Source organism: Drosophila albomicans, chromosome 2L, assembly GCF_009650485.2.
Source record: "Drosophila albomicans strain 15112-1751.03 chromosome 2L, ASM965048v2, whole genome shotgun sequence".
Classification (NCBI taxonomy): Eukaryota; Metazoa; Arthropoda; class Insecta; order Diptera; family Drosophilidae; genus Drosophila; species Drosophila albomicans.
Window position 1 is genome coordinate 6,865,229 of NC_047628.2, and position 25,798 is coordinate 6,891,026.

A 25,798-nucleotide genomic window follows, 5' to 3' on the forward strand; every position below is an offset into this window, starting at 1 on the left:
GTTTGGCAAATGTACCCACATCTGGCTGTCACGCACTTGGGTCATTTTTAGTACATTTCACTGTTTGTGGTCGCAAAGACAAATTAATTAATATGAGTGCTTAAACTACATTTAATCTTCGTACAAAACGTACGCTTGCGCGATAATATCGTGTATGTGTCGTCGTGTGCTGAAAACAGACGCGCCCCTTTAATTTGACTATGTGGGTGCATGTGTGTGTATGCGATGTGTCTAAAAAAACAGAGGTCAAAAGTGCACGCAGGCCAAAGAAGGCCAAACCTAATGGTCAACAAATGCAGCATATGACGTAAATTGAGCTCTCGGCTCTACAATAAGAAAAAAAGAAATGAAAAACAATGTCTTTCTAATTGTATTCAATTCCGCGTAAAAGTAATCACGACTGGCAATTGTTTTTGTTATGCACTGAGTATATATGTATGTATATCTCAACGCTTGTACATATCCATACGTATTCAATCGTGGGTAGGTGTGTGTATGTGTATGTAAATATTATGTGCAGGCGCAGCCAACGCTGACGTCTCTGCCTAATGTTGTTGCTTCTTCTTCAACACCCTGCCATTCACATTGACTGTTGACCAACCAACGCGGCGCTAGCGCCAGAAAATTCCTATGCTGATAAGACGCCCGTGTATAAGTGGAATAGAGAACGAGAAGTCACTGAGAGAGCGTTAACTGCTGGTATCGCGAGAGTGAGCGTAAGCAAGAGAGAGCGACACGACGACGTGTGCTATCGTCAGCTGTTTTATGTTTTGATTGTGTGCTTGGGAAATAATAATCGCAATCCCACAGGTTTTCAGCTTTGTTCTTGACGTTGACGTCGCACGGCGAACGCTCGAGCTCGATCAGTACCGTTTGTGAAATTGAAAAGCTATCAACGGGTGTCGTCGCGTTCTATTCAAAAAGGCGCACAAAGTTTCTTTCTGACTTTTTATTATCAGCACTTCTCACTGACTGACGTCGCAACTTGTTGTCAAACCGAATAGTTGCGCTTTATATTAGTGTATGTGTGTGTGTATATGAATTGTGAGTGTGAATGTTTAGTGTAGTGAATTGTGATTACTGCGCTTTAGCGTAAAAAGCGGGCGTGTTTGCCGTTAGAAAAAGTGAAGAAGAAGAAGCAGAAAAACAAGACCAATGGCAAATAACAAGAGCAAAAAGTAAAGCGGAAAAAAAGTTGAAAAAATTAACGAAATACAATTCGCAAAAATGCTGCGATTTCAATTCCGATAATTAATAAATATCAACAAAAAGTAGAAATTTCTAGCATACACAAATGCGTATCAATAAAAGTGCAAATTGAAAAAGAAATCAAATTCATAAATACAAAAAAATAGAAGTGTTAATTGAAGTTTTCAACAGTGAAATAATTAGATTGATAATCTTTAAAAATAAGATATAACCATACAGCTTTTATGCAAAATGTGTAAATAAAAGGAATCCTTGTGTTAACTTAATTAACATCTTGCAGAGTTCAATTGTGAATAATGGTGAAAAGCCAACTAGAGAAACAGAAAACGGTTAGAAAACAATAAGCTCAAAAGCAATAACAGCACCTGGTCACACTACAAAACCAAAGCAACGACAACAGCAACAACAACAAGAATAATAACAGTAAAAAATGATGTTGAACAAATACGAAAGCTACCAACGCACAAACAACATGTTCCCACATCACCATCAACAACAACAACCCCCACAACACCAACAGCAGCTCTCGCAGTCGCTCTCACAGCATCAACTGCAGTTACAGTCGCTGCCTCTTTCACTCTCTCAGCTGCAATATGCCGGCGGCAGCACAGACGCCATTGGCGCTGGCAGCAACAGCGCGGCAGAGCTGGCAACAGCTGAGATGCTGGCATCGAAGGCGGAACGCGAATCGATCCATTCGGGTCAATTTATGGTGTCGCACTTTGAGGCTGAGGAAGCCCAAGATGATCTCGAGGACGATGGCGAGGTAAAAATGCTCGATCCCGAGGATCCCAGCCTAGATAAAGCTGGAGAAGAGACAAACACCTGTCGTGACGTTCAGCTCTACGTGCCTCAGACTGTGGTGCACTTTCCGCGCATGGACTTGGATCGTGACTGCGATGAGAACAGCATGGGCATCACTTCCCATCTGGAGATCGAGACGTCGCTGACCAAGCTCTTTAAATGCATGAATTTGGCCTACAGGTGAGTTGCTGTCACTGTTGCTCTTAGTGTTAGCCTTAACTTCACTATTACATTTTCTGTTACTGTTACTGTTATTGTTAGCATTAGTGTTTCTGTTAGTGTCACCGTTGTCTTTGCAGTTTTTTCTTTTACAACTACAGCTATTTTGCATTGTTTACTATAAAGTAGAATATAAATTTCATTTTCTGTCATCTGGAATGATGTTACATAAGCTTAGCATTGCATCCAATCTGTACAAATGAATGGTTTGTTTTCTATTTTTATCAGATATCAGTTGACAGATATCTCTTCTTTTTATCTTTTTTCTAACTGATTAGTTTACTAAATACAGAGCGATTGTTAAGAGTTAACCAAGGAGAAACCAGTTTATTTATTAGCTTGATTTATTAATCTGTTCGCAAAGTGTAACCAGAGAGTAATTGGAGAATCCGATCTGCATCTTTTTCACTGCAGCTTTTACTGTTTCTGTCACTCCGAATGTTAATGCTACTGTTATTGCTTCGTTTAATGTTACTGATATTGCTGTTACTCTTACTTTTGACGTTCAGTTATAGTTTATGTTATTAATTTAATTATTACTGCTGTTACCATTCCATTTTCTGAAAACGTGACTCTTTCTGCAGCTGCCACTGTTTCTGTTATTGCTATGGTTTCTGTTACTGATCCTCCTCACATTAATGTTAGTGTTTATAACGCTGTTAATATTACAAATACTGTAATTGTTAGTGTTAGCGCTCCTGTTACTCTTTCTGTAAGCGCTGCTCTTACTGCTACTGTTACGGTCACTGTCACCCCACAAAATTTTGTGCACGCGCCCCGCGCGTGATACTAATCTGGGGCTGTCAGACGTTTTTTCTGGGAGCGCAGACTGGCCGAAAAGTCTTGTCCGCATAATCGGGGCACATGTTAACGACGCAGCCAGCGACGGTAACAGCGACGCTGATACCAACGTCGCTGCTCGGATTACCTGTGGGCAACTTCGTTTTAAGCGCTCGCTCGCTTGTTTCTGCTTCTGCTTACGATTCGCGCGGTTCGCTGTCCAATTACCGCTGTCTTCATATTCTTCTATTTTTGCCGTGTCTCATTTCTGCGGACGTTCGCAAATGCATTTGCTCAAAATAATATTCGAATCTGAATTATATATCACACTTGAAGTCGTACTTATCGCCGCTATTCTGTCTTTCGGCAATTCGTTAAACTTCACTTTTTTATAGGGAAATATATGAAACGTTTCTATAACATCCATATAAGATGAAACTATTTTAAAATGTATTGTATCACGAATATTATATTGCTCTTACGCATTTTAGAACACCTGAGAAAAATGATTTTAAAGTTTAAGAAAAAGGCACTTGTATTTAAGCTATCAATGTTTTCTTAAAGTTTGGTATAAGAAAGACGCCCAAAATACGGGATATGAAGTTTTTTTTTAAACCATCTCTATACAGCCTATAAATAGATTCAATGCTTGCAATCCCAATAGAGAATCGCTATATATAATCTGGTAATACTGTTTGTTTGTTTGTGTAAGATTAGAAATATTCTAGGAATGCATTTAACAGCTTTATTACAAATCCACAAAGCGAATACACAAATCTTGATGAAATTATTTTGCAATTAATTTCTTTTGAGCGCGAAACGTATGAATATATACATTTTCAGTGTGTGTGCAAATAGTTCTATATAAAAGATGGCCGACATATGAACTACGTAGATAGTGACAGTAATTTCTTTTGTTTTGTTTTTTGTTTACGCTTCCATACATACATATATATAGGTTTATAATGACAGTGAGGGAGGCCATTACACCTTTCGGACATGTGCTTAAATACGACTTTTCTTATAACTCATATATGTTCATATGTAATTTGCTATAAATATATTCATACGTAAGTACAAATTGGACTTTATGCCGCGTCTCTAATTCGCATTGAGCACGTACACGGCTTTGTTTATTTGGCTCCCTATCATGGTGATAGAGTTCAGAGTTTTGGGTTCATTCAGGCTTTTAGTCATCGAAGATCGTATGTTACGCGTATTTTGTTGTTTTTTTTTGTTTGTCGGTTTGCCGAATCGATCTATATTTAGCATCATGTGGTGCGCTCTTTTTATGGTCAAGCTCTTTTTTGGTTTGTTTTTGGCGGTTTAGCATACTCGTATATTAGTGGTATGCCTTATCAGTTAGATAGGGCTTTATTTATGTTATTGTTGTCTTATCAGCTTGTTCACTTTTGCAGGACTCCCATTCAGTTTTGTGTTGCGCATTTCGCGCGAAAAATACTTCGCAGTGGGGTCGCTGCTATAGATAATGTAATATAAACTTCCCCGTGGGTCGAATGTACAGTTATAGAAAATAGAATTCGAAACGTTTACGTTTACCTAATAACATTCTAGTTCGGTTCAAACGAATTTATAAATATTTTTAGAAATACAATATTTTTTGCCTCTCTCGTTGTATTCGAATGCTAAAGTAATTAGCAGAATCGGAGTAATTAACTCAGCCAGAACGTGGAACGTGGTGTTAATAGTGCCAACAAAGCTAGGGCCGATGATGACGAGATTGTAAACCTGTTTCAAATTCCAACAGCTGATTCGATATTCTGGTGAGGGAAATGTGTCTATAATACGACATAGACTGGGAATATGCAGACTTCCATTCAATTAAATATGAATATTTAGTTGTCATGGTCGTTGGCCAACCAAAATAAACTTGTTTGGCCAAAATGAGATGCAGACAAATGATGACGCAGCATCGTTAGAGGTGTAAGGTATTTCCCCCATAGAATTCTCGCAAAATGCGATAGGTGAGAGAAGTTCATCGAAGTGTCTAAACAAACAGTTTCATTTACTAGCAAGTATAAAAGTGTGGCCGACTCTCGAGTAGTTTTGTTATGCAATTTCTGTTTAGAGGGCGTGCACTCTGTAAAACGAGCGGAGCAACAACACGACTAAATGCACCTGTGTGTTAAATATTTGCTGAGAATTTGCCTATGAATCACCGACCATCCAGTGGCGATAACAACAACAGATCGTGTATCGCCTACGTATTGATTAGTCAAGTTATTGTTTATAACGTATGCGAATTGATATTGATACGACGTATAACGAGTAGGTGTGTATTTTGTTATTAAGAGTAATTGATTTGGACCCCCCTCAGAACGTTTGTCGTAAACCTCAACTGCATTTACCCCATGTCAATCGTTGTTGGATATCAGTTTTGATAGCACGTCCGATTAACGAGTATCTCTCTCATTTCTCTCTAATCAATCGACACATCGACAGTTGGCAGTTTTACCAGCTGCGCAACTCAAACAATATAAACAAAAACATAACAAATGCGCGCAAAAAAAAAAAAAAAATTATTCAGATTTTATTTTGAGATTGTCGCCCAGGCGGGTTATGGGGCAAGCTAAATATAGCACAAAAAATCTGTCCATTTGTATACTTTATATTATTTATAAACAAGACAAGATGCATTCTCTATTATTGTAAGCTACAAATATTGGACAAACTATTAGCGCGCGACGTATTTCGGTATTTTAAATAGTGTATAGTATATTTACATACCTAACATACTATAACTAATGCAATAAACATATACACATTCTGAAACTTTTCTTTCCTTTCAGTCAAAAACTCACCTCCCCCAAGTGGAACCATTTCAAAGGTGTGCGATTGCGTTGGAAGGACAAAATACGTCTAAATAATGTCATTTGGCGATGTTGGCACATGCAATGTGAGTATTAATGTTTAAACTAGATTGCTCCACAGAATTATGCAATGCAAATTTAGATTCCGTCATCAAAATGAACATCCGCGCATTGTATGAAGATACAACATTTCTATCATATTATTTATATTTCAACTTTCTAGATTTTTGGTACTCTAAGCCAAAGCAAGATGATTTTTTAAAAAACGAGAGATTTTAATGTATTTTAAATTTTTTGCAAAGCATAGAATTTACAAATGTTAAACATTTCATATTTTTATCCGCACAAAAATACTATTAAATAAAAATGACATTTAATTGAGCGTGAAGAATACTTTTATTATTGTGTAATTAAAATTTTTTACAATGAGGCAATAGACGAAATAAAAATATGAACTGAAAAAGTCAAATATGTAGAATGTAAAAATATAAAACGCCAAAATATCAGAATGATTTATCAACGATTTCCGAAACATGTTCGAGGTTGTACTGTATCGTAAAAATAGTGCCGATTACGCAGAAGAGTAATGTGTTCTATAAAGTAGAAAATGTTCATGTTAATTTTGTTTGCTTTTCGAAACTTGACGTGATCGAATAAAACTGAGATCCGGTTAGAAGAAGTTTCCGTGACACATTGATTATGACATTAAAAATGAAGCTTGCAGCGTTTCAGCGAATATCAATAATTTAAGCGCTTTGTAACACACATAATAGTAGTATTCCATAATTTTGTTGTTATAATTTGTAATCAATGTCCCAACAGATTTACAAACAAAAAATTTTCCATATGTTTGTCCCCGTATCGCACGTGGCAATTGGGCAACGAGGGTCGTTGATAAAGTATGCCACCAAAAAAATTAAAAAAAAAACCAAAATCAATGCTTCAAATGCTTAATGAATGTTTCCTTGAGCGTTCAGCGCTACACGTGCAAATTTAATAACAAACACAAATTGGGTGCGACGTCTGTCAAAACGAACAACACGGAAAAAAAGCTAAAAGCTAAATGAAAGCTTTCAAAGCACAGTGTCGCGATCACAATCGCTCAAATATTGCTGTTGTTTTTGTTGTTGTTGTTGTTGGTGGAGAGATGAGTCGCATTTGTTGGTAATTTGTCAACTGGTTTTCGGTTCGTGGTTTCCCTCTCTGCCCATGGCCTTTTGCTTAGTCGCTGGGCAGAGAAGTGCTCTAGTATTCGCAGTCGGTCGTTGTCATGCGTCTGGTCACTTCCCATACACTTGCGACGCACTTTTCCTACGCTGCTGCTGCTGCTGCTGCTTATCAGCGAGCCAGCGTCGCTGGTCTTATCAACAAAAAAGATGCCTGTCTGGTCTGGCGTCTTGATCGCTCGCCGTTCGCTTTCTGTCACTTTGTCGAATGCGATTTAAATTATTGTTGTTACCACAACTCGCATCTGTACTATGTATTAATATATACAACGTAACCTGAGCAACAGATCGTGTATAGCCCAAAGATCTCAAAATTGTTGCTGAAAGCAAAGTTCTTCAAATTTTTTTGTGGTTTGTTTATTTCTCGATTAACACCATTAACCGAACCGGAAAAATCAAATGTTTAATCAATTAAAAAGCCATACGAATCACCGAGCGAATACTTATTTGAGTTTATGTGTCATTTATGTCTATTTTAGTTCAGTTTTGTTTCACGTTTTTTTTTTATTTTTGAAAAATTTTCCATCTGCTTGTTACATCATTTGTGTGAGCGAGATAGTTGCAGAGACGTTACAAACTCGCAGTCTAGATTATCTCTATAAAATGACGACGACATCGTCAACTGCGACAAAGGCAAACGGAAAATTTTAGGTCTATTTATAAAGTATCGTACTTATAAATCTACAACTTCTTGTCTCACATTTAGCACTTTATACTTAACTAAGTACGCATATATGCTAAATGTTTATCGCACTAGATAACCCCCAGAATGTGAGGAGTAATGCCTCCGATTATTTGCCTCCGAAAAGATGCTACGATATTGCATCCCATTCTCAAGTAAAAACTTAAGATAATACCCCTAGAGTATAACATATAACATTAATAGTAAAAACATTTGTACAATGCTCGGTCAGAATCTTTTTATATGACATCAAATAGGAAGAGTATTTCAGTATCATCCTGCCTCAATACTAGTACCATTTTTTATCTTATTGTTTAGACGTACTCTAAAGTATATATGATCATTAACTCATAGTTCGTATATCTTCCCGACGTATTGTGAAATGGTTTGTGAAACGTCACTCAACCAAAAAAAAAGTACGAGTCCGATTTAAACACGTGTGGGTCGTTGTCATTGTCATCACCCCATGGGAGAGGAGGAAGCCATTGGCATCTCTCCCTCTCCAGAGTTATCTATCATGGTGATAGAACAGCGCTATCGCCAGGCAAAATCTTATCTTCGTTTTGTATTGTATTTAATTTGTGTCTTGTTTTTGTTTTTGGCGCGTTCTCTATGCATAGTATCATCTGGCTAACCTGTGTGTATGTTTTTCTCCCTTTTGCAGTTATACAAAAGCGCAGAACGCCGGTGTGTCAATTCGCATCGCCACTGGACGTTGACATACATAGTAATCCTCAAGTAAGTAGTAACAACAGGCAACTGTTTCACGACTAGTTAGATAACATAAAACATACAATAGATAATATCTGCAAAAAACGATCGGTGATGAAATATCAAACAGTTTTGTGGTTGAACAGAGTGTCCTTTTACTTGAGTATTCAACAGAAATGATCATTTCATTGTGAAGTTCCATTCACTAATGATTGAACTTAAACGAATTCGAGATAATCGTTACTTACTATTAAATTGTCATCCTAATTTAGTGTTTCTTATAAAGTAATGAAATACTTTATCTTACATTTTATATTACCTTAGCGAGGACACTTAACGCATATTTCCTCTTAACCCTTCGAAAAGAATTGAATCTTGGGTGCTTGACTCTCCTTTAATTTCGCATTTCTATAACCTAAACTTTTATTTAAAATAATGACATTTAATCACAGACTAGGAAGACGAATCAAGCATACGTCCTTGACTCTCTGTGATTTCCGTTCTGAAGTTTGAAAGTCAAACACATTCTATTGCTGCTAATCACCATTGGCACTTAAGTTTTCGATGGTAATTTGCGCTATTGTAAAATAATCGAATGACTACCCCACATGGTGCAGCAACAACATCCACTTGCCGATTATGAGTCGAAATGTTGGCGTCCAAAATCATTCAGCGAACGCGTGATCAATCGACGCGCGCCATCGACTCATGGAGAGATAGGAGATGTAGTCCCCATTTCTATATAGAGGGCTCTCCTTTGCTCCGCTCCGACTTGCAGCACGTGATAAGAACGGGCGTTTATATTTGGCTATCGATCATCTATAGTATGCCTGTATTTATAGAACGAGATTAATCGCATGTCCGAAATCAATTTGACTTTCCCATTGTGTAGTACTTGTCTTCAGATTTTGCGAACCTTGGAATAGAATTAAATATACATTTTATGATAACTTAACGTATATTTAAAAAGCAAGATATATGACGGGAAATTCACGTGACTTATTTATGAGTGAAAGAAGGTTTCTGAAAGACTTTTATATTGGGAAATTCTGATGTTTACTACGAGTTCCTTTCCCGACAGTTAGTCAATAGCTGAACCGTCTCTATTAGATTTGATGCTTCCTGATTAATTAGCATATTTCGCACTCTGTTAAACGTTTCACAATGAATACAATATGCACTAAGCAAACTGGCAAACACACCACCCACACCTCTTACAATATCTGCTAATTGGCTTATCAAAACAACCGACCAGGTCTACTGCATAGATCGACACCCAGCCTCTGTCGAGCAACGCACAGTGGTTAGGCTTGTATGGAGCCGCGGCCATAAATACTTTCCCTTGAGATATCAATGTGAAATTTTTTCCAAAATTCTAAAAAAATATTTGAAATGCATAGTAAAAAAATTGGCCATATCGTACGTCTATATCATATAGCTACCATAGGAACGATAGGATAGAAATAAGTATGTAGTATGAAAAACTTTTTTGTTTTTCAAGATATGTAAACCAAACTTACAGATTGTATGCTTGGACCAGTTTTATATATGCTTGCCAAATATAGTCCAAATCGGAAAACTATATCATACAGCTACCATAGCAAAAATTGTAAACACTAATAAGTACTAGTTTTAAGTAATATTCAAATACTTAAATAATTAGACAATTTTGTAAAAAAATTAGGAGCCATAACAAAAAAATTAAAAAAAAATAAGAAAACATCAAAGAAATCAAAAAACATAGAAAAACAAAACAGTCAATCAAATTCTTCTAGCAAATCTAACGTTTATATCATTAAATTGGATTTAAATTTGCAAGGTAATTTCCTTACTCCTGTATTAAAAGGATCAGAAGACAAAAGTAGTCTATTAATTAAATCCGTATTTGTGGCAATTCGAGATATTTTTCGTGAGGTCTGCTTTCTATATAGTTTCTTTGTTTCGCGACTCTACTGCTTCTTCCGATAATTCTCCAATTGAAACAAGAGCAAGATTAACTAAAAAGTGAATTTCTATGAAATAAATAAATACAAATATTTAAAAAAACATTACAAACACGAGCGACGAGGACAAAACAAAAGCACAATAAAGAAAAACTTTCCCTTGGCAAACGCTAGATGGCGTCAGTATTTTTGCGATTCTATTAACCTCTGCAAATTACTGCATCTGATTTTAGGCATACAGTACCCTAAAAGTCAGACGAACAAATTAACATACATATTATTTGTGGCATTTTGTGGCATCACAATTAAAACTTTAACTAAACATGAAAAAGACGTTCACAAAATAGACAAAAAAAGGTTAATCGCTATAAAATACACAAATAAAATTTGATTAGTCAGATAAATTTCATAAAACCAAATTATTAAAGTTAATACCTTCAACTTTAAAATGCATTTTAAATAATTAAATTTGGTGAATATTTGCGAACGTCCGACCACTTTAAACTTCACTTTTGTTTTGACGAAAAGCTCACTAAACGCAGCTGCAGCAGCAAAATTGAAGACGTGTTCACACTTTGCATTCTATTTTTAGAATGTTCCGTTAGAATTCCGGAAAAAAATAGTTTGCAATGACAAAATTTGGACAATTTAGAGACAAATTCTTTACATTTTGACTAATTATTTTCAAGTCGAATTTTCGATTTATGGCCTATGGGCGCAACCACTGTGCAACGAGCACTTGAGTTGTGAGGAGGCACAACTTCTATGCCACACCCATATTGTAGTTTATTTGTTTAGCAACCGCAAGTCAGTCAGAGAGATCCCAAAGTCAGACACACATATTCCGCAGTTCTCAAGTAGGTGCTTATCTTACCTTTTCAGGTCTGGGTCTGGGTCTGGGTCTGAAAAAAGAACTATGTACCCAGTAAAAAAGAATTGGTGGAAAGATTAATCTTATCGAGAGAGTGTAAAATTTGTTTTCATTTGCTCTGTGTGCGAAATAATTATTCAGTGTTCTAAAATTCTATAAATTTTGATTACCGTAATGCTTAGTTATTGACTTTGCTTTGTTCTGGGATATTAAATCAGTTCACAAAAGGCCACAACCAGCTCTAGAGTCTAAACCTTAGAATCGACAAAACAGATCAAAAATGTGCAAGGTATTCTTTTTTTTTTTTTTTTAAATAATTAAACATCTTTTTAATTTCGATACACACTTATATTTCCCTTTTATTTTCCCACAGACCGTTGTGCTTGAGGGAAAATACTGGAAACGTCATGCAGCTGTCATTAAAGCGGAATACAGAAAATGGCGCAAAAATTATAAATCAAAAGCAACTGGCTGCTTGACTTATGATTCGGTAAGTTAATCAACATTTTAGGTGTCAGCAAAATTGAGCTGTGCTTTCTGCAACGATTTTGTAGAATTTTCCATTTCCTTGAATTGCACCAATATGACCATATAAGTGAAGATCGCTGTAAAGAGCTGTCAAACAGCAGATTAGACTAGAAAAATATTTGAACAAGATACCGCATACAATTAGATACCTTGAATAGGGTGCTCTTATCCAAAGCAAAAAATCCATAGGCTGTCAATATGGGTTGCTGACGTAGGTTCTTCAGCAGAAACTTTTCGACCTATCATTTGTAATACACATGATAAATTAAGGGAGTCCAACGAGCGACTGTCACTTCGACCACTTACCATTTTATCTAAGCCCGAACCAGTTCGAGGTATTTTTGCAAGAATCTTGGCAGTTTTATTGGCCTGCAATAAATTGAAAGAATTTTAGTTTGTATCTGATTGAAGGGGAATTAAATTGAAAACCGGGAAATCCGAAATATTTGGTATTTATGATACTAGCTAGATAAGTTGTAATGATCCAAGCGCAAAGTAAAAATTTCTTTAATTACTTAAAGATGTTACATTTTTTTGTTTGACTAACTAATTCATTGATTGCTCACCTCGACTGTGATGAAGTTCGAGCGCATCAACAACGTCATCACTGCCAGCCAAGGCACATTCCACAGGCTGGCCGTGATGCTAACAATGGAAATTTGAAAGAAGGTATGAAATTTGCCCTCCATTGCGGTGCTTAGTAGATAGAGAGGTCCAGTTGGGGCCATTAACAGAATAAGTGGCACAATGGGAAGCATGAGGAGTCCAAAGCAATTGTTAAGCTCCCCCGTTATAAGACTTAATAAACGCTGTCGCTCAACCAGAACACCCCTACAATTAGTGCTTGAATCATTTGCATCTAGCTTCTGATTGTAATAGGCTAGGCCAGCGGCAATGATTCTTTGCAAGCAGACGAAGAACACAACCAGGAGACTCATGGACAGAAATCCATAAGTATATATTGCGACATAAATTAACATGGCAACTTGCTCTAAGCCCGTCTGCGCATATCCATTGGCATAGTTGAAGAAGCTGACTACAAATAGGACACTATACGTGATGAAGATGCGCATAAAGTATCGATCAGTTCGTTCACTTGAGCAGAGTCTGTTAAGCTTCAGCAGCGTTTCCACTAGTAATATGTGACGACGTCGTCGCCAATAGAGGCAGATGTGAAGCAGACAAAGCACCACACAAAATCGTAACAGATTCATGCGCTCATAGAAATTGCCAGTCTTCGTGTAAACATTCATGAACAACTCGTCCGGATTGAAATATGCATACGAGAAACACCCGAGTATTCCGGCTAGTATGCTGAGCGTATAGATCAGTGCATAAGTTTCACTGTTTGCTGATATCTGTAGCAGACAGTTTTCCTCATCGAGGCGAGCACATATCATTCCCAGCGCATATAGAAAGCGGAGATACAAACGCATGTCCCGACACGGTGACATGTTGACAGTGACTGTCCAACTGAGTCGGACGAACCCATCAGCTAAGTGTATTTGTGGTTGATCGGAGATACATTTCATAAATGCATTAAAGTAATTAATTGGATAATACGCAGGACTTGGTTATCTGCGTTGACGTTGCTATAATGCTAAGCAGAATTCAGTTGGGGGGCATTAAAATTGCAGTATTATTGTTTTGTGCACTTAACCATTAATAAATGATTTAAATGAAACTATTTCTGAAAGAGTCCTATGAAAAATAATAGCTCTGACGGCATATCATAGTAACTGTTTCAATATGTGACTGTTGTTAATACCTGATATCCCTATGTATACATAGTAAAAGGGTACTTATAATTACTTTAAAAAACGAAACATAGTATTTCGCTTAGAGAATACCAAAAATATTAATGTGGTCAAATAAAAAATTTAAGATATACGTATATACAAAATAGTATATGTATAACAAAAATTAGCTGCAGCAGTCAGACTTTAATTTTTTTGGTATATTTTTAATGCATCAGTTTACCGTTATACTACATATAATATTTTTTCGGTATATTCGCCATCGTACTCTTTTATTTTCATTGAAAATGGATAGCGGGTCTCCTACAGTCGAGCAGACTCGACTTTTGGTTTATTATAGAATTATTTCCAAACCAACCAGACAAAAAGTGTATTTTAAATTATTTCTAAGCAACGAACTGCCGTTTTAGAGAAAACAAATGTTTAAATTATTTGCATACTATACAATTGCATAAATTTGATCTTTATGTCATAAAAGTGCACAAAATACGAGGTAATATTTATTATAATCGCGCAAAATTCACATATCTGATATCGAGCATTGCTATTGAAGAGATACGCACCTCGATCCGAACCATATCCCTTTGAAATATAGTGCCCATTGCAAACAACCAAGGTAGGTTCCAAAGCATATTTGCGAATAGCAAGCGAATAAGAAAATATTGATCCTTACGATTGCTATCCATCTCGAAGACAATCGTAACCATAAAGAATGTAGCCGATGGAGCCGATAATAGGACAAATGCCGTAATTAAAACCATGACTAGACCGAAGGCAGAGTTCAGTTGTTCATGGCAAACGATGAGCATTTGATTGCGATGCCACAAATTCAATCGCCACATTGTTGTCATTGTGGTTTTTGCTGTTGCTGTTATTGTTGTTGCTGCTTCCCGCAAGTCGCGATTATAAAGGTGCAAAAGGGCAGCCAAGACCTGTGCCAGGCAGCTGTAGAGAACTATGATAAGCCCTATCAGCACGTAGCTATAGGTGAAAACGGCGCATAAGAGCACCCTGGGCAGTAGCTCAATATTTTGAATAAAAGCCCGTACGTATAATCCGAGGCAGAGCATCGACAAGCACGCCTGGATGCAGAAGCGACGAAAGAATTGCTTCGCATAACAATTGTGCAGATCCTTGTGATTGTGGTGAATTAACAGAGCAAGTAGAGCCAGAAAACGGCGACGTTTAAGAAAGAATGCAAGATATATGAAGGATATGACTAGGCAAGCAAAGCAATAACTGATAACTATGTATGAATTGCCCACTAGGTTATATACTGGTATCATAAATCCTTCGGGCACCATCACTAAATATGCGATTGCGACCCACGATCCAACTTGAGCCACAATAAACGCAATCAGTCCTTGTAGCTCGTTATGTTGGCTCATAGATATCATTGGAATGCTCTCAGTTTTGAGTGTAACACAAAGTAAACCCAAGCACTTTAAACTAATTAGGTAAACTCGTAGCTCAGCTCCGTAAAACATGACTGAGAAGCAACGACTGACTAGCAGAACAGTAATGAATTCTTGTGTAATGCCTACTTTAATCAATTACAAATTACACATGGGGCGGAGAGTGAAACTACTCATAAAAGCAATTAAAGCAATTGGCTTTGACGATACACTTGAATGATAGGCCCACGAATACCTAAATTCCCAAACCTAAAGGAAATCTATATGAAGTAGAGCTACAAATAGTTTAAATACTCTTGAAAAGAAATAATAGTTAGGAAGAAATATATGAGATAATAATTGTATGTTAAAAACATTTCTTTTGCTTGAACCAGCAAACAAAATTAAATTCGCGATGTTATGGAATCAAAATACTTCTATGTGTAATATGTGAAATAAACAACGTACTATATAGTTAGTGAAAAGAATTGAGTTAATGGAGGATAAAACTTAGTTTACTTTTTTGACTCATTACTTAAATAAAATTAATACGAAAATGAATTGAAAGTTTGGTTGGCTCTGAATCAGCATCAGCAAACACACTATGAACAGCTTGGCAATGCTTAGTAGTTTAATAAAGGGTATATTACAGTTCAGCTTTCTTATTTGTTTCTTTTCATACGATCAGCAATCAATTTAAAATTGTACTCTATCACATGTGTGCAATTGTAATAATTTCAACATACCTGTAAGCGAACTGAGTTGCTCACTATAGCTGTCGCTGAGGTTAATAACGTAGGTGAAAGCCATATTAGGGTTAAAAATACATCCTGCATTGGCGTGGTCTTTGTTTTACTGACTGTTAGCATGTAAATGATGCTAGTTGCATCAAGCGAGGAAAAGAGCAGGCACAGGTAAATATTAAAGCCATAAACGACACTGATCTGATCGCTGCACAGAACCAGCAGTCGATCATGAAGATCGAGGCAAGCGCGCAATCGAAGAATATCGCTGCAATTACGCTTCGGCAGTTGCAACTGTCGGACGAGATTCTTTAGTTGCCCCTGATTCCAGCGAAGCACATGCCGCACCAGATGAATGAGGCACACATAGGTGCCGAGTATGAAGCTGCTGATGATGGCGCGCAAAGGAAAGCCGAGTGTACTGAACTTGAATAACATCGTAGTTCTTGTCAGCCAATGCAGCATGACGGCCCTTAGAAAGTTGACCATGTACATGGTGTTCATGAAAATAATAATCCATAGGAGGTATTTGGGCAACGTTAGGCGAACTCCCGTCAAGTATTTGCACCTGTACAATTCCAGTTGGCGAACGATGCGCACATTGGAGCCCTGAAGCCAAATGAGCCAGGCATTCTGCACAAACTGTATAACGAGGGCAGAGAAGAGGACGAGGCGTTCAAAATGATTTCCAGTGGCGGTCATTTCTCGCTTGAAGCACATTGTCCAAAAGTAAATGAGAATTATCATGCAACCAATGAGATACAATTGCAGTCCTAAGTGCACCACATAGCAGATGAGGCTGCGACGCAACCGAAACCGATCACTATTCGGATTGTAATGGATGCAGAATATGCCCAGATAACGGCAGATGCAATAGAATGGGTAGAGTTCACTTTGCTGATACTTGATCATTGTACAGCTTCGATAATCACCAATTAGATACTGATAGCTGCTTTAACGAGGACATTAGTATTTATGGAACCCAGATACATTAGTCGAGTTCCATTACTATGTACTTATTATTAAGTAGGACGTTAAGAAAACATTTCACACTTGAGCAATTAAATAAATAAGCAGAGGATATACGACTAATATAGTTAACTTACCTGCTTGGTCACCTCGTTACCATTCAGTGGCAGTATCATATAGAAGCAGGTGGGGAACATCCAAGTGATGACCCTCGCCACCTCGGAATATGAGAAACGTTCTTCTAACGCCGATAAGTAGGCAATGCATGTTGCCTTCAGCACATAGTAAAGAAACGGGAATATCAAAGCTGCGCCATAGACCTGAACCATTTCTTCCTGGCACAACGATATCAGCTCATCATGGATGCTCAGGCAATCATTCAATATGCCGGGAGTTATTACTGCATCACTTTTCAGCTTTTCCAAGCTATTTGCCTGAGCTTCAAGCAATTTGCGCATAACATGCACCAATGATGTGTAGCATGTTATAATATAGTTTTTGCGCACAAATTGCAGCACAAGTCCAATGTAGGAGAACAAATGTGCTGCTTGCTGACTCAAATGCCAGGTGCCAATCACATAGTTAACGACAAGATATAAATACATTAAGCATAGGATAATCCATATCCGATTTAGCCATCGTGGCCAACTCAATGCCTTTAGGTCAACTTTTAGGCGAACTGACAATAGACTTAAGCGGTTTAAAAGATGCTGATGGATTTCTTGCGTCATCAGAAGCCATACATTGAAAAGCAATCCACTTATCGGAGATATCACGTCCACTAAATGAAAAAACAATTTACCCGTCGATGACTCAACGCCCAAATAATCCACGCTCAACTGGACGAGCAATTGGAAAAGTTCGGCGATTATCAAACATAGCATCAGCAATTGTGTGGCGAGTGTCGACCATGTTCTATGCACCACATAACGTTGCAAGTTTTTTGAGTACTGCAAATCTGTCAGACCCAAATAACGTTGGTATTGCAAAAACGTTAGCATTATTTACGTCTGCTATGCCGCAAGTTGCCCCGAGTACTGAAATACCATGTTGTTGTTTGACTATACTGCCCGATATCAGATTATCTAACATATATGCATAGGAAATGAGTTCGTCTGATGATGATATGCCAATCAATTTAACCCACAAGTGGTCTTCAGCAATTAAGTTGTCCTAGCTGGATCTCAACAAGGACTCTCGCCTTGAAAATACTCAATCACTTAGACCATATATAGCAACACCATTAACATATTTAGTATACATGTAGACTCACCTTTGTGATTAAATCATTGTCCATTAATGGCATTGTCACATACACAAGGATCATGAACATCCATGTGACTATGCTGCACCCTTCTACATAGGTGAAACGATTTTCTGAGGTCGCCAGATAAGTGACATATACGGAATTTTGTCCAAGATATAAAAACATTAGCAGCATTGCACCGCCAAAGGAATCTAAGAGTTCCTCGACACAAAGCAATAGCAGCTTGTCATGAATTTCCAAATTGTTTGCCAGGCTCTCCACGGATATGGATGCAGTTGATAGTGCGAATTGGAGTTCATCCTGTTGCTTTTGCAAGAGACTCAACACTATGCTCACCAAGGACGAGTAGCAGGTGATTACAAAATTGGTGCGTAAAGATTAACCAAGAGGCACACAAGGTAGATAGACTGTTCAACGTGTGGGCAGTAATTCCAATATTGGATAATCCCCATGACAACGTTGAGTGTATAGACAATGCAAGTTATCACCCAAATGCGATAAAGGCAAATCGGACGTGGTAGCGTTAAAGTATCCAATTTAAGGTTCATTGCCAAAAGTGAGAGTTTTTGGAGTAGATTGCTTTGGGATTTTTGGAAAATAAATAACCAAGTATTAACCAAGAACTGAGTGATTGGGGCTTCTAAGATAATTATATAATAGAATGCATATCCCTCCTTAGAATCCATATCCACATTGTAGATGCATTTACCAGTTAGTGTGGAGTAAAGAGATTGAATCATGACATACAGAATTATTAACTTCATGACAAAAGTTCCCACACTTGGGTTTAAAACATATCCTTGACGGTCGCGTGAATAGTCGATATCGTTCAGTCCAAAATAACGCTGATAATGGACAAATGAACACAATTTCTGATGTTCCTGTTCCATCACCATATTGTCCCGATAAATTGTTGCGTTTTGCTAAACTCTACACTCTTAACTGAAAGTCGAAAAATTCTGTAATGAACGTAATGAGCTTGAATCCGATAAAATGAATGCAAGAAAAGCACTTTAGACTAATTGAAATTGTGTTGAAGGTTACACTCATCAATTCAAGTTCGTGTTCAATTAATTATAATTGCATTCTTGCTAGTTATAACATACACACTGTAAATATATATTATCTAAATTCTATAAGAATACAGCAATAAGAGTTGTGTACAGTTATTTTAACATAGACTAAAGCAATTATTGCATTTGCTTGACAAATGGTATTAGTTTTTTCTAACTCATTTCGGTAAAACAAAATGTTGTTTAATCTGTTAATTTTTATTTATATGTATGTATGAAACAAGCAAGAGAACCAGATTAGAGTCTGCTACCCATACTCAAAATATACCATAGAGTACAAAATATACCAGATTTTCAACCAAAGCAAATAAAAAATTTCTTAACAATTTTTATCTGAACGCAATCACATTTTTAGGAATCATAAACGCTGTAGTTGTGAATCACATCTAGTGATTTCACTTACCATGTACCGTGTAGTTATGATTCCATTTATATTGCTTATTTTATTTTTTCGATTTGCGGGGGTGAAAGTGGGGGTGCCAAAAATCTAAAGCAAATTCCATAGAATTAGAAATTCCATTAGAAGTGCTGTTGGAAAATTTTTATATCTATGTCTTTTAGTATCGCAAATCTAGGTGTTCATACGGACGGACAGACAGACGGACGGATAGGGTTGAATCGTTTCGGCCACTGACGCCGATTAGAAATATAACTGAATGGGGCCGCACTCCTTCTGCCTATTACATACATATCATACATTTGCTGGCTGCTAAAAGTTATAATACCGTTCTAGCATATGAGTGTAAAAACACCAAATAGAGGGTCGCTCGAAAATTTACCTATGGGAAATTTCGTTATATATTATTTAAGTAAAATGTTGATTTAATAAGAACAGTTTTCATAAGAAATTGAAATGAATTAGAAAATTAGCTTAGATTTCCTAGTTTGATAATTGTAATTCACGTCTAATTCTCTGAGTTATGCAACTCTGGTGCTTTAATATTTCCCACATTTGTATCTTATCGGGTTTTGTGAATTGAAACTAAATGTGTTACAAATTTTGTGACCTTGAATGAAAATGATCATTTGCAATAAACATTTGTTGAAATATATTGGCAAAACTTACCTGTTCACCCAAGTTATTGATTATCATTGGCATAGAAAGGTACGAACACAAAGGTATGGCCCAGAGTAACACGTGTATAACTTCCCAAATTGAGAAGCGCTCTTCCAAAGTAGAAACATAAAGTATACAAACAGCATCAGGAATATTAAAAATCATAAGAAATACAAATGAGGTGCCAAAGACCTCCACCATCTCCTGTTGGCATACCAACAACAGCTCATCGAAGAGCCGCAAACTCTGAGCCAATTTCTCTTTTGATTTGCTTTCCATTATGATATCCTTTAATTGTTCCGCATGTGCTTTCATCAGCACGATAATCACGTGCACTAAGCTAGTGTAACAAGTTACAATAAAATTAGAACGTATCAGAAGGATAAAAAAACATAGAAATGAAATGACGAAGAAATCATTTCGTTTCGGATTCCAGTAGAATTGGGCGAATATTGCAATCGTAATGGCGTAGTATAAACAAATTCCCATCCAGAGATGATATAGACTCTGTGGGCGTGGTAGCTTCAATGTATCCACTTCAAGACGTCTGGCAATATCAGATAATATTTGCAGAAGAATCTGCTGTGTTTGTTGTTGATAGCGAAGCCAGAAATTGACTAATATCTGGCTGCACGGCATAGATAGAACAACCAATTCATGAAACAAGTTTCCCGATTGTGACAGCATGTCAACATAGGAAACTCTTCTGTCGGCGAACACTAATCTAAGCGCTACGAAAAAGATGACGTGCATAATTAACTGAATGCCATAAGAACACCAACTGGGATGGATCACATATCCTTTCGTAATCTTTGAGTAGTCGATATCGTTGAGTCCAATATAGCGCTGATAGTGTAAAAATTTTAAAAGTTTTCCTTGTTCTCCTGCCATTATTTTTAACCGTACGCTCACTAATGTGTTTTCATCGAATAAGCCCGAGCAACTAAATATACTATCCATTCGAAAAGTGCTTGGCGAATAAATTAATTATTGGTGACAGCTAGTAAAATCGATTGGCAATTTAGTTAATTTGTTGTCCAATATAACATATGTTAGTTAAATTTTAGGAATAAAGTAAAACTATTTGTGCGAGTGTAAAAGATTACGACTTGAGGAACATTAAAATGATTCAGTATTAACTACTTTATACAGTTGACTGATAGCTTATCAGCTGTAATCAATTGAAAGGCAATTACTAAATAAGTTCTATATCAACGACAGAAGGCGTGTCCTATAATGTAATAGGTATATTTAGCTATCTTATTACGTGTAAAAGTGTTTAAAATGTTAGTTTACATAATTAAAGTAAATTATGAAAGTTTATTCATTGAATTACTTTTATTTTTAAATTTCAGAAAAGTGAATTGGACTTTTTGGAATGGTCACCACTGAACGATAGAAACTTGATGCCAGACGACTGGACAACAGATACACTGTTCTCGGCAATAAATGGACCTTTTCCCTTTCCCGATTCTCGAGAAATTGGTAAGTAAAAAAAAACAGTTACATCAGTAAAGAACTAATACAATTTTTTTCTATATTTGGGTAGCGCGAGGAGCTGGCATTGCGGATTTTATACAGCCAAGTCTAGGACCGCTGCAACCGAATTTAGATGACATCGACATTACGTTCTCAGGTATTTTAGTCACTATAATCCACTGTTTAATTAGAAAACTGAATATAATGTTGGTTCTGTTGCACAGATTTGCTCACCACGAACTCTTCACGCTTGCCACCCGTGCCCGAGGAGGGCACCGATGCAGATATGCTTAAGAACGATGATTATTGCCTGCCAGCAATTGTTGGCGCCCCACACACATTGTACAGTCACGACAGTATGATGACTGTGGATACGAATATGCTGGAGCTCAATACACCCATCAGTAACATGCCCTTTACCGATATCGAGCAACAGTTTGCGGCTGCCCGACAAGTTCAGCAATCGGCCAATGAAGCTCAACAGCAACAACAGCAGCAATTACTGGGCGAGAGTACCACAGGGCGTGGCCATGTGACGAAGCACTTTGGTGCCATCAACAGCAGTGCCAGCGATAGTTTCTCGATTAAGAGCGTCATCAATGGGCGCATTGCCAAGAATACACAGAGGCCGTTCCGACGCGAACCTCATAACTATGATAAGGCTCAACCGACGCCGCATCAGACGAACATATATCAGCAGATGCTTGCCGATCAGCAAAAGAATCAGCAACAGCATATGATCGGTGGTGCGGTGTTACAATCATTTCAACCGGCTCAGCAGCAACAATTGCAACAGCAGCAGCAACAGCACCAACAACAACAGCAGCAGCAGCAAACACGTCTGCATTTTCCCACACAGCAGCAGCAAAGTTCTTATAATACGCAGAGTTTTCTCAGCACCTATGCCGACAGCTATCAGCAGCAGCAGCAACAGTTGTCTACGCAGCAGCAACAACAACAACAGCAACAGCATAATGTCAAAGTTGAGCCACACAATACAGATATGTTATCGTTATTAAATGACACCAGCTACAACTCAATCAGTTACAAGCCGTATCCTCAGTTTAAGAAATCTGCATCAACGGGTGCATTTATCAATATGCCACGCGTATCACCGCAGCAGCAGCAGCAAGCGCAACAACAACAGAGTTATCTACAGCAAGATCAACAGCAGCAGCAGCTCCAGATGCAGCAATCTCTGCCCCTTGGAATATCTTTGAGCACACAGCAAATCTTACAACTGACGCGCCAACAGTCAACCAACTCACAGCAACAACAGCAACAACAGCAGCAGCAGCAGCAACAACAACAGCAACATGTGCAGCTGCAGCAGCAGACTGTGGCAAGTCTGCTGCTACCACAGCAGCAGCAACAACAACAGCAGCAACAGCAACCAGCTGTCAGTGTTGCTCCATGGGCTACGCCCAATACAACCATATTGCCCAAGGAAATGCATCGATCAAACAGTCTGCCGCTTAACGTGTCGCTACCTAAACTCATTCATCACGAGCAGCAACAGTTTGCCGTGCCAAAATACCATGCAAAGGGCAAGTCCAGAGTGCGCAGCAACTCAATGCACCAACAGCACACGGTGGTTGCAGCAGGCGGCGGTTCGCCAATCAACAATGGTCATGGCAGCGTCAGCAACAGCACCGGCAACCTGCTAGTTGCACAGCAAATGCATCAGGCAACTAGCGATCCTATGCTCAACAGCACACTAGCTCAATTGCTGACTAAAAGTGAGTACAAATATCCAAAGATTCGTGTAATATGATTTACTTAATTCTTTTGAGGGGCATGAATTCAATGTAAATAAGTAAGAAAGCTACTGTCGAGAGTGCTCGACTCTGAGATACACGCTACCCATTTTCTATAAAACCGTATTCCACCAAAATATGCCACAAAAATACTAAAATATACCGAGGGCTCTATTTTGTATATCGATGTTGTACTAAATTCAAAATATACAGTACAAAAAGAAACTAGATTGTCAGCCAACTAAGATCCTTAGTAATTAGGCGTATTTTGCAACTAAACAAATATTTCTTAAATAACTTCTATAACACTTTTTATTTGATTCTAACCAAATATTCAGGAATCATAAATACTGTAGTTATTATTACGCTTGGTATTATAAATTATCCGATTTGCAGGGGCTACCCCTTTCTATAGCGAGTATAAAAATATAAAAAACAATAGTTATAACAAAAAAAAGCGAATTTGACTTATATAAAAAAACTAAATCAAATACATTTCAATAAGGTTGTTGTTTGAATTGGGAAAATAGATAGAATATAACATATTTCAATCATTTAATTACTAGCAATTAGTCTGATTTCTAAAGTAGTGGCCGGATTATTCTGAAACTTTAACAGCAATTTAAAGATTTAAATTAAAAGATTTTTAAAAGATTGCAAATTTAGCAATGACAAGGGTTTTGGGCTACATGCATCGGAAGTGTGTCAGACCACAAACTTATCATTTTATAGTTGTTTCAAATCATTATTCATTAATGTTAATTGCTTTGTCTCGCTGGCGATTTGAATTTTTGTAGCAAGCAATTCACATAAAATTGAGTACATTCCCACCAATAAATGATATTATAGAAACATTTAAGTACACATATCAAGTATTCTAATTGATTTGTACTTTCTTTATAGGTACACGCCTGCAGGCAGCTGTGGCAAATAAAACGCAGCCAAGTACCTCCACCAATGCCATAGCCAACAGTCATAGCAGCAGCAATGTATCGCAGTCGGTTTACATCAGCAATGCTGCCACATCGCCGCTGTCTGTGCCGGTGCCGGCGCAGCAACATTCACCAAAGAAGACCGCCTCATTGCCCGTGACCATTGCCACACCCTCGCTGCACAGTCCGCCCGGCAGTAAGATGCTTAGTTTTAGTCAGGGCACGACAGCGAACATGGGCAGCAGCCTCAGTCTGTCGCCAGACTCACCGTTCCACGACTCTCAGGATTCACCTTTGTCGCCAACGACCAGCCTCAAGTATCAGCCACGGGACACTCAACGGCGTGCCGGGCACATTCATGCGGAACAGAAGCGACGATATAATATCAAAAATGGATTCGATACGCTGCACTCGCTTATACCGCAGCTGCAGCAGAACCCAAATGCCAAGCTAAGCAAGGCGGCAATGTTGCAAAAGGGTGCCGATCACATCAAACAATTGCGACAGGAGCGCAATGTGCTCAAGGACAAGATCGAAGCACTGCGCATGGAGCGAGATGCACTCAACAACTCTCTTACGTAAGTACATACTATCGATTGTGTACTTTCAATGCCAATTAACTTTAACATCAACATCTACACAGGCATCTGCATTCGATACTACCCGCAAATGGCGCTCCGGTGACACGCCAGGGAACAGAGCACGTGCGTCAATTGTATGAGGTCTACGTACGTTACAATACGATGAACGATTGGAAGTTTTGGATTGTAAGTGATCAAGTGAAATGAATCAATCTCAATAAGCTCACTAATTCATTTTCAATTTATAGCTCGGTTTAATTTTGGAGCCCTTGCTGGCCTCATACACCTCGACAGTGTCCAGCGCCAGCTTAGATGAGCTGCGTCGCACCGCTTTCCTATGGGTCGATCAGCATTGTTCGCTTATTGATTTGCGACCCGGTTAGTTAAATATTTCTTATCTTTTATTCTTCAAGAAAAACTAATTTGATTTATGTTTATTTTGCAGCTGTTACGAACAAATTAAAGTACCTATCCATGCACACGGATATCGTATCGGAGCCACCGAGCACATTGCAGGAGGAGGTGAACAAGGCTGTACAGAATACCAACGGTCAGCATCCTAATCTGCATGGCTCCTAACCTATCTTGCTGCTCGTGATATGAATTTATTTCAACAATTTTCAAACACCATTGCTACAATTTGTTAACAATTTGGTCAATGTCAAACCGTTCGCCTTGCTGTCTGACCATAGCTCAGCAGTAAAAAGAATTGTACAAATCGCCTTTTAGGCTAAAATTTATTATATATTTTGCAACGGATGCAATTGATTAATGTCTAACGCTAAACGCTCTAAAAGCCGACAGCTGTGAGCCCTCAGCAGCTCCCGCTGCAGTTGAAGTAGCGCAATGCAGCAAATAGTGCCTACAATCTTTGACTTAAGTGTAAAATAAACAAAGCGATTTTACAATTTTTTCATACACTTTGTCTATTTTATTAATCAACGCTAACTAATAGTTTGAACTATTGAATGGAGTGGTTTTCTTT

General features: G+C 37.9%; 2 protein-coding genes across 4 annotated transcripts; one reads left to right on the top strand and one right to left on the bottom strand.

Moving 5' to 3' along the window:
- Window positions 1-61: 61 nt before the first annotated feature.
- On the top strand, window positions 62-25,733 carry LOC127565289 (protein WBSCR14 homolog). Of its 3 annotated transcripts, none has more exons than XM_052003206.1 (12): window positions 62-307; window positions 1,490-2,193; window positions 5,823-5,929; window positions 8,416-8,489; window positions 11,650-11,766; window positions 21,420-21,549; window positions 21,614-21,700; window positions 21,768-23,282; window positions 24,204-24,810; window positions 24,876-24,999; window positions 25,062-25,191; window positions 25,259-25,733. In XM_052003206.1, the coding sequence occupies exons 2-12, from the start codon at window positions 1,640-1,642 to the stop codon at window positions 25,390-25,392; spliced, it is 3,579 nt and encodes a 1,192-aa protein (XP_051859166.1). In that variant the 5' UTR covers window positions 62-307; window positions 1,490-1,639; the 3' UTR covers window positions 25,393-25,733. The 3 variants fall into 3 exon arrangements, with proteins under 3 accessions (XP_051859166.1, XP_051859167.1, XP_051859165.1); XM_052003207.1 differs by having other exon boundaries at window positions 62-202; XM_052003205.1 differs by lacking the exon at window positions 62-307 and having other exon boundaries at window positions 543-2,193.
- On the bottom strand, window positions 11,759-13,258 carry LOC127565290 (gustatory and pheromone receptor 39a-like). The gene is made up of 4 exons (XM_052003208.1): window positions 12,371-13,258; window positions 12,111-12,173; window positions 11,954-12,043; window positions 11,759-11,891 (listed from the first exon to the last, which is right to left on the bottom strand). Exons 1-4 carry the CDS (start codon window positions 13,256-13,258, stop codon window positions 11,784-11,786), a joined length of 1,149 nt encoding a protein of 382 aa, XP_051859168.1. The 3' UTR covers window positions 11,759-11,783.
- Window positions 25,734-25,798: the final 65 nt, after the last annotated feature.